Raw genomic sequence first — 9,795 nt, forward strand, 5'->3', positions numbered from 1 at the left:
CAAGGGTTCAAAGCCCAGACTCTGGACTAAAAGATTCGGGTTCAGGTGTGACTCACCACCTATGTTACCTTCAGAAAAGCGATTGCTCTCTCAGAAGTCTGTGTCCTCCTCTTTAGATCGGGGCCAAGACCCCCCCTCACGGGACTGTGAGGATAAGGATTTGGGCAGCGTCTGGCACAGAGCGGACGCCCTGCAGAGTGGTTGCTTCTCTCCTGTGTTTACATCATTTTCTTCCCACCTCACAAGTGTCCTTGGGCACATCTAGTCCCTCGGAGTTCAGGGCCAGGGTGGTCTCAGGACAGAAGTTGGGGCTGGGAAGAGCTGCTAACACCCTATGGAGGTTGGTTCCAGATTTGGGGGTTTCTGTGTACAGATAGGCTCAGGGTCTGTGTGGGTCCCCTGGCCAGTCCTGGCTCTCAGCGCAGGGGAGCCTCCTCTCCCAGCAGGGCTCTCACCCAGGCACTGCTTCCTGTTCCTGTCTGGCACCCCTCCCGCCCCAGCTGAGCTGAACTTAGTGCAGCCCCCCTGCCAACCCCACTTGTTTGAATGAACATTTTCTGTAACAGCGTCCATCCATCCCATGAACATGACCTACTGGGTGCCCATTGGGCTGCTCTTGCAGGAGAAGGGTGTTTGGCATGTACCCGGGGTCCTCACGCTCCCCGATGCCCACTGAAGCCAGGACCACAGAGCAGACCAGCCCTTTGCCTGCATCAGGACTGAGCCTGGGAAGCCCCTTCTCCCAGCTCCAGCTCCCAAGCTCCTAGCCCCTCCTGCTGCCCTAGGTCTGGGTGGTGGGAGAGGGATGTCAGGCAGTAAAAGGGCTGCAGCTTGGTCCTCCCCGGGGGCCTGGGCTGTGAGAGCGTGACTTGGACCTCTTCTTGTGGCTCCTGTCCAAACCAGTCAGTTGGGGTCCACAAGTTCTGTCTGTGTCCTCTGTGGGTATGACCGTCAGCCAGTCTGGGCCCTGGAAAGGGCGGGCTGTTAGGGCCACCCTGGCTGTCGTGTGCAGGTGGTGGTTTTCTGTCAGGCTGTGTCCTGTGGGGTTATTCACTATCCATTGGACTGTCCTCTGTGGGTGTGATTGTCTGTCGGCTTGTTCCAGGGAAGCGGTGTTGCCTGTGCCTCAGGGAGTTACCGTCAGACAGTTTGCCCAGTGTGCTCTCACCGGCAGCGTTTTCAAGTGTTTATTGCCAGGACTGGGGGAGTGGCCAAGTCATGTGGTTTCACTCTCCCACCACCACCCTTGTGTTGGGCTCCTCCACCTGGACCTACCAGGATGGGCCCCAAGCCCAAGTTTCCTCCACCCTCTGTGCCCCCCCAATCCTGGCTCCTGTCTGTCCGTCTGCGGCCAGAGCAGCCCCTCAGGGCGCCGGCCCGGGTGGGAGCTACAGCCTCCATTAGCCTCCTGAATTATGCAGGAGCCGTGGTGGGTCGAAGCACTTTAGTGGGACCAGGCTGAGGAGAGGATGAGCAGAGGCAGCTGGACACCAGGCCCTCAGGGCAAGCCCCTTCCTTCCTGTGGGATTCTGGTGGGTGGCAGATTCCCAGGCTCTTGCCCGGTGAGGGCATTGCATGCCTGCACATCCTAGGCCAGCAGGTCTGCAGGCTGTTGTTCCCTCCCACGCCTGGCTGCGTGGCCTGGCACAGCCGGGAGCATTAATGGGGATGCTCCCTGGCAGACAGGCTTCAGTATTGGCTGGAGGGTAGCGGACACTCAGTGGCTGGCAGTAGAGCCCCTGGCAGAGCCGATGAGTGGGGCAGGATTGTGCTTCAGACTACAACCCTTGGTTCCAGCCAGGAGACCACTGGGCTAGTCAGGGAGAGCTTCCTGGAAGCAGCACTGACTTTGGGTGTGGCCCCGATGTCTGCAGCATCTGATCAGCACAAGCCACAAATGCTGTCAGGACTCCTCCCCCTGCTCCAGGCCTGAACCATGTCTTTATGTCCCCGCAGGTGCCTTGCAGATTGAGAGCAGCGAGGAGTCAGACCAAGGCAAGTACGAGTGTGTGGCGACCAACTCTGCAGGCACACGCTACTCGGCCCCCGCCAACCTGTATGTGCGAGGTAAGGACTCGGGCATTGCAGTGCGGGCCCTGTCTCCAAGGAGCTGAGCTGCCTCTGCTGGCTGTGGACACATGGGGGCTGCCGAGCCCAGTCTCCTCTTCCCGCCTCTTTCTGCAGCTGTCACAGCAGCAGCAGCAGCAGCGCCCACTGAACAAGCTCACAGTGTCCACCACCACTCTGTCTTTCTTCCCTGCAGGCCCTTTGGGAAGCAGCCACTCTTGGGAGCATTTGTATCTCTTACAGGTCCTGCACATGGGCCCAGAGCCCCATGGGAGTCCAGAGCCTTCCGAGCAGATGTGTGTGTGTGTGTGTGTGTGTGTGTATGAGTGTGTGTGCAGCCACACACATTAGTGTGTAAACGTGCACACCTGTCTAGTCTTCCTAGAGTCTGCCCTTCTCCCTTTCCCCCATGCAGGGTGGGCTCCAGGCCAGGTGTGCCTACCGTCTGGCCAGGTCTGCCTGGGGCCTTCCTGGAGGGAAGCCAGCTGTACTGTTACCAACCAGGACCCTTTTGTAGGGGGTCAGGCCCTGAAGGTGGTCACCATGTCCCAGGTGTTCCTTGCTGGGACTGAGTGGCTTGTGCATTTTCCCAAGTCCAGGTACCCAGCGGAGAGGCCTGGGGACTGTTTGGAGTGTCCAGTTTCTGCTGTGCTCACAGCCCTCGGGCAATTAAGCTGCCACCTGCTGCTTCCCATGAACATGCTGAGTCTGGTGTGCATTTATGCCCAGGAAGGGCCCTGGGAACCCCTCGTCTCTCACACCGTCCCCTCCTTTAGCCTCCTGCACAGATGGGCAGCATTAAAAGTGAAACCAGCTCCCTCGGGGACTTGTAAAGGAAAGTGGGTGGGGTTTCCCCATGGCGATGGTTTCAGCACACCAAGTGCTCAGCGCAGCCTCACGAGGGCTGTCCGCCTATCCACCCAGGGCCAGGCACGGGGTGGGGCGATGGCAGTGGCCTGTCCAACTCTTTGGGGTCACAAGGTCAGACAGGGCAAAGACCACCTGTCTCCTTACGGAAGGGCTGCTCCATGTCAGGGCACCGGTTACTGACAGACTACCCGCTGCCAGCCCATTTGGTGATGGGCATATTAGGCTTCATTGGAGTTGGCGTGGGATGGGAGGTCCGCGCTGGCCCCTTGTCAGGTGTGCTGCTCCTTGAGGCTCACCTGGGCCATCCCAGGACCTGCCCTAAGGAACGGCATCAGAGCAGGGAGACCTGGAGCATCAAAGCCACCCCACAGGCCAAGAGGAGGGTTGTAAATTGCACAGCCTTGCCCCTACACTGCTCCAGACGGAGCTTCTGGTAGGCATGCAAGGGCCTGACAAGTCCCTCTGAGAGACAAGCAGCTGGAAAGAACCTTCCTTGTCAAAGACCCGTCTGCTTCCACCTGGACCTTTCCCTGTGCCCGGTGGTCCTGACCAAGCATTTCTTGGGGGCAGAGCTGCCAGAGGCTGTACAAAGGCAGGAGGGGGCCTAGACCCACGGTGGATGGACCCTGCATTGCCATCGGGGTGGGGAGGGGGCAGCTTTCTCTGAAGTCACCATCACACTGGCCTCAGCCCTGAGAAGGGACAGTGGTCTCTTTGGATGACCTGAGCATGACTGCCCCAGCCAGCAGCTTGAGCACTGACCAGGGAGCTCTGACCCTCAGCCCCTTGGAGCTTCCCTGTCTGCAGGGCCCCCCGCTGTCCATCCATGCTGGACTCAGGCAGGACCCTGACTGGCTCTTGCCATGGCCCTATCCCTACCCCTACCCCCACCAGGTCTTTGGAATTGCCTTCTTGGCCTACTGACATAAGCCTTTTGGGCAGGGCATGTGGGGTCCTTTAGTTCTAGCCTCATTTGGCGTGGGACCCTAAAACAGGCTGTTTGAGCCTGGCTTTGGCTGTCTCTGCCTCTCTCTGTCACACACGCATTCCGGTGAGCTCTGGTATCTCAGGGCCAGTCCTAAGTCTCTGTCCCCAGGCCCCACCTGAACCTGCGCTTGCCCTGCTTTGCCGGGAGCGGCCTGCTCTGCAGCCCCAGGACAGGCCCTCCCTTCCAGACTGTAGACACCAGGACAGCCCTGCTCCTCAGGTCCTTCCTCGGGTCTCTCTCCCACCCTCATCTCAGTCCTGGCACAGCCCCTGCTTTCTGCCCCAGCTCCTCTAGGGCAGCTCCCGTTGTGCTAGCCACCAGCTCCGTGTCCTGAACCCCAGTGCTGGCCTGCCTACTGGTCTGCATCCACTCGCCCCCGCCTCCCAGCAGAGCGGCTACCCGTTACCCTCCAGGCAGGGGGCGCCAGCCATCAGTACCTAAACCTCAGCATCCAGATCGGTGTGACTCCATCCCAGGGTTTCTCACTTGGGCACTATTGACGTGTCGGGCTGGATCACCCTCAGTTGTGCGGGGCTGTCCTGTGCAATGTCGTCAGGTGTTTAGCGGCATCTCAGGCCCCCTAGATGCCCATGATAGCCCCTCGTCATGACAATTCAGAATGTCTCCAGCCCTCGCCCAGTGTTGCCTGGGGGAACCCCTGCGGGTGAGAACGGCGCTGCATGGACGGCCTCCCATGGGCAGTCACCTCCATCCATCTCTTGTCCACTAAGCTCGAGGGCATGTCTCCTCCTCCGATTTGGCTTCAGTGTCTACCTCACGTCCTGCCTCTTCTCCCCGAGACTCTCACGGCTCCCACTGCCTCTCTGAGGCCCTGCGGTCGCTGCATTTAATGGGACAGCGAGTGTAAAGTTCCCGGCGTGTCGCCAGGCACGCAGGAAATGCTTGGCAGTCAGTAGCCACGGCTGCTGTCAGGGTAGCACCGGTGGGGGAAGGATGCGTCATCCAGTTACTCTGACTTTGCTCATAGTTGCCCGCAGCGCCACCCACAGTCTCTCGGGCCCAGGCATGCCTGGTGGGCCAGCCTCTCTCCCTCACCGTCTGACTTTCTCGAGTGACTCCCTCTTTCCTTCCATCCACAGTGTTTCTCTCCTCCAGCTCTCAGGACATACAGCTGCCAGGAGCCAGGGCAAGGCCACACCCTTGACTTTCCCCTTCTCTGCAGGGAGCTGGCCGCTAGGTCACAACAGTCTCTAAACAGGGCGATGTCTTCGCAGCCTTTCTCCCCACAGGTGCCCAGACCAGCTCCTCACACTAGTGCCGTGCAGCGTGGGGCTTCCTCAAGGTGGCGGATTCTGGTGGCTCGTGTGCTTCGTGGGTTTGTGGGCTGGGGAGGCCCTGACTCCAGAGCCCAGCTCTCTGGGTCTGTCCAAGCCATGGGGTGTGCGTGAGGCATGGGGGCCGTTCTGTGCCCCACTCCCACCCCTCCCGGTCCTGCCCTTGGCGTCCCAGCCCCTGCCAGGGGACTCAGCCCTGTCCACTGTGTCCTCCATGAGTCCTGAGTCTTTCATGAGCGGCGTGGTCCGCGCGCACCTGTGTGCACGTGCGTGTGCGTGGGGCACAAGAGTCTTGTCTCGTTTCCGTGCTGTGTGGGCAGATGAAGGTTGGCCTGTTTTTACTCTCTCTGTGTTTCTCCTTGTCTTTTTTTTATTCCCTCCTCATCCTCATCGCACTCTGCCATCAACCCAAACTCTCATCTCTCAGATCAGCGAGAAGGTTGGTCCTTTTCACTTCTTATCCATCTACAGTTCTCCCGTCGATGGGATGCTCCCGTCTGTAGGGACCAGCGGGCACGGCCAGCTCCCTCGGGCTCGCTCCAGCCTGGCCTGCCCGCCAGTCGGGCTCTGCTGTCTATTGTTTGGGCCGACAGGCGGGCAGGACCAGGGGTGGGTGGGCAGGTCCCCCTGCCCCGCATGTTCCTGCCGCTTGGGTCCCTGATAAACCTGTGTCTGCATGTTCCTTTAGTTGGGCTACCCTGCAGGGTTGGGCGAGTCTGGTGCATGGCACGAAGCTGCACTTCACCTTTGTGCCCGGGCTAGGCCAGCTGTCTGTTCCAGGTGATATTCAGGTGTGATTGTGGGAGTTAATGAGCTGAGGTGCTCAATGTGGACCTGTGGGCCTTCTAGTTACTTGACTCCACGTTTGCCTGAGCTCAGCTGAAACCCTTGGGAAGACAAAGGGAAAAGGCTCATCTGGAAGGAGCTCACCCCCTCAAAACCATTCAGCGCAGGACAGAAGTCCTGCAGCGTGTGCCTTGTCCTGGCCCCAGCAGGGCTCAGTAGAGCGACAGCCCTGGTGTGCCTCTGAGCTAAGTGTCCATGGCTGTCTCAGGCCCACTAGATGCCCGTAATTCCCACATGGGTGGTACATGGTACACTCTTGTCTCTTTCCTCTCTGGCCAGATCCAAATGAAAAGCTTCCCACCTGCCCCAGACCCCTCTCTCTGCCTGAGTCTGCCAGACAGCTCCCATTTCCTCAGCCCCACGCTGGGTCACACCTTGAACGATCTCCTGCAACTCTGAGGCCCACTTGGGAGCCCTGAAGAGGCCCTGTCCCAGCCACAGGTTGGAAAGGGCTTCCTGGAGACTCCGCTCCAGCCCTTCCCAGAGCAGGCTCTCATGGGCTGTTCTCAGCCCACCCCAGGGGCTGACAGTTCTTTCTGTGTCCCGTGGTCTGAGTGGTAGAGGAGGCCCACCCGTCCACGGGGCTTTGGGCTGAGCCCCAAGGAGCTGAGCGGGGCCACCTGGTCCCCTTGAAAGCATCTCTGTGGCTTGAGTTTCCTCCATGAGGGAGAGGGAGCCAGTTGAGAGGAGGGCTGCAGCCTCAGCTCAGATATCAGCCCTGAGTATCCAGCCGTATGCACTCCTGAGCTCTGGGGCATCTGGGTTACACCATTTCGCTGACCGGGCGATCTGCCCGTGCAGTCAGAAAACAGCCATCAGCAGAGATGGCGCAGCCTGCAGCCGCCTCCCTGTACGCCCCTCTCCCCCGCCCTCCTGGTCCCTGGTCCCTCCCCCTCCCCCTCCGTGGTCCCACCAAAAATAAGCACGGACACAAATATTTAACAGGAAGGCAGAAGTGAGTTTCTAAATATTCCGGGGGGATTTGCTGGGCTGGTAATTTGTTTGGCGCTGATAATTACATCTCACATTTTTCCAGCTTTACTTAAAACTGTGCGCTGAGTGTGCCGGCATTTAATTACTGCTCTGCGGCAGCCACAAGGTTATTTATTAAAGAGTTATTTTATCTTGATACAGTGGATCCTGCCCCTTTATCCCCTCCTTAATGTTGTGTTATTTTCATCAGAGAAATTTCCGCGCGTGAATGCAGATTGCGGGGCGGCCTCCCCCTGCTATTAGGCTGTCACTCCACTGAATGCTGGTGTCTCCGGGCACCGCCCCGCCCCATTAGAGGGGTTGTCAGCGCAAATAATTAGACTTAAAAGTTACAGCTAAAATATAATCCAGAAATGGCAGGGCCCTGTTTTGGAAACTGTCTGTAAAATGTCAGCACTCAGGATGCACGGGGAACAGTAAGGGACCGGCGTTGTTGGAGCTCAGGATTAGACCCTGAGTGCATTTTTCCCAGCTCTGGGTTTTCTTTCCCTGCTGTCGCTTCTGTCAAAGACCGAGTCCAGGGTGGGTCATGTTCCTTTTGGAGGCCTCGTGTCTGAGAGCAGGAGGAATGACAGCGGGGCTGCTGTAGTGAAGCACCAGCCCCTCTGGGCTGTGGGAATGGGGATGGTTGTCCGAGCAGGTCCAGGATGCACGGCCCCACGGGCACCGGCGACCCCAGCAGGTTGTCTCTCGCCTCTCTTGCCATGTGGCTGAAGCGCAGTGTCCTTGAGAAAGCGTCAAGGTTCACACACCCAGGAGCGTCTGGGCTGGAGGCCCTTGCCTGCTGCGAGGGGTGACAGTGGAACAGAATACCTTGTCCTCCGGGGATGTGGGGGGTAAAGTCCAGTCAGCTTTCCGTGCTGCTTAGGTTGGAACCCAGGGTTGATTGATCAAGGACCTACTTCCGTTTCCTGGGGCTCTTTGTTCTTATGGTTAGGGATCGGACCAGACCCCAAGATTCTGCCACTGACTGGGGCCAAGCTTGCAGCCGAGCGCTCGCACGTGGCACAGGCTCTCTACGTCCCGCCCATGTGCCGCCTGCAGAGCCTTGGCTAACCCAGAAACCAGCACGCTTCAGAAGCTTCTCTCTGGAGTCGCCAGGTGTCTCTTTTCAGCCCTGTCAGCCTGGGCTCAGAAGGGCATGCACTTTCCATCGGGCAGACCAACCTAGTACCTGGGTAAACTCGGGCATGTCACTAAAGTATCAGACTTTTTAAAAATCCTCACCCGAGGATATTTTCCAACTGATGATTAGAGAGAGTGGAAGAAAGGGAGGAGGAAGGGTGGGGGTGTGGGGGTAGGGAATCAAACCCAGGACCCTTTGGTCCAAGGGCCGAGGCTCTAACCACTGAGAAAGCCGGCTGGCACTAAAATATCAGCCTTAAGCCAGTCCCCTTGTCTGTAATTGGAAGGTGATAGCCATGGAGACCTTTGGCACATGGCAGGTGCTCCAGAGCGGTCTCCCTTCCCTGAAATGCATGAGTGAAGAGGAGATGAGGCAGCCCCTGGCTGAGAGTAGAGAAGATTTGGTCAGTTAAAACTGCCCCCTGTGCTGTGCTGAACCCTGGACCCTGGACCCTCTACAGGCCTGGACCTGGCCGGCACACAGAGCTGCCTGCTCCTCTGCTCCCCTGGCCGGCTCCTCAGGCCTAGCTCCAGAGGACAAGGGGTGCCCACACCACCAGCTGCCCACTGCTCCTTTCCATGCCTCCTGACCTCACCTTTGTGCCATCTGTGGAGCGTGCGCAAAGGGAGCTGGGTCGTGGCTTCCTCTTGCCAGCCAGGCTCCGGGTCCGCCTGTTCTCTGCCACACAGACCTGCTCTTCCTGCGACCTGCTGCTGTCACTCGGCGTAGACTCCCAGCTTTAGGACAGATGGCAGAAACCCACTTATATGAGCTTAATCACAACAAGGAAACTCGCTAGCCTTACCAGACAGAAAAATGTAGAAGTAGGTTTGGCGTCAGGCAGGACTGGATCCAGGCATTGAACGTTTGGGTGGGCATTTGCCTGCCTTGTCTCTTAGCTCCGCTCCCCTCCGTTAGTTCACAAGCAGGTCCTCTCATCCTGTGAAATATGGTCCCCGGCCCCCTAAGCTTAGCCACCATAATAGAGAAGGAAGTTCGCTCTTCTAATCATTTTTGCAGAAGTCTAAAGGCTGCATGTTGTTAGCCAGGTCTGGGTCACATGCCCCATATGGCAAGAACGGGTTGGTTCCCCTGAAGGAAATGAGGATGCCAGTTCTAGAAGGTAGAATGGTATATGTCTATGAGACATGCTGAGACCCCAGTGAGCCTGGGGACACAGGGAAATGAGCAAGCCCGTGACATTGGTCATTCCTGGCCCGCTTAGGCGACTGGCAGTGTTTCTGTTCTGTCTGGAGGCCTCAGAGTGAGGTGGTGTAGATGGAGGTGAGGCCGGGGCTGGGTAAGGTAGGGTTCTGTTAATCTGGGCTGAGGAGTCATTGGGGACCCATGCAGGAATTTTTTAACGGGGAAGATTTGTGCCAACTGTTGGTTGGAGGGCCAATTATGGGAGGGGGCCTGCGGGGCAACAGGGCAGGAGAACAGTGAGGAACTCGAGGCAGCAATCCAGGGAGAGATGGTGGTGGCTTAGACCTTGGGATACCAGTTGCCGGGGATTTGGAGAGAAATTAGTGGGTCTGAAAGATATTTTAAGCGGCCATAGGGCACAGTGATCTACTTACTGGGTATCTGGTCCCCGGGCCACAGCTTGA

At 58.2% G+C, this 9,795-nt stretch overlaps 1 protein-coding gene across 1 annotated transcript in view; it reads left to right on the forward strand.

Annotated features, from left to right (window-relative positions):
• Window positions 1–9,795, forward strand: part of PTPRF (protein tyrosine phosphatase, receptor type F) — an 80,744-nt gene that overhangs the window by 37,315 nt on the left and 33,634 nt on the right. The window contains exon 7 of the mRNA XM_006762619.2: window positions 1,957–2,067. Within this exon, the coding sequence (XP_006762682.1) occupies window positions 1,957–2,067 (111 nt within the window). The remainder of the gene's footprint in view (window positions 1–1,956; window positions 2,068–9,795) is intronic.

Source organism: Myotis davidii, unplaced genomic scaffold (genome assembly GCF_000327345.1).
Source record: "Myotis davidii unplaced genomic scaffold, ASM32734v1 scaffold458, whole genome shotgun sequence".
Classification (NCBI taxonomy): Eukaryota; Metazoa; Chordata; class Mammalia; order Chiroptera; family Vespertilionidae; genus Myotis; species Myotis davidii.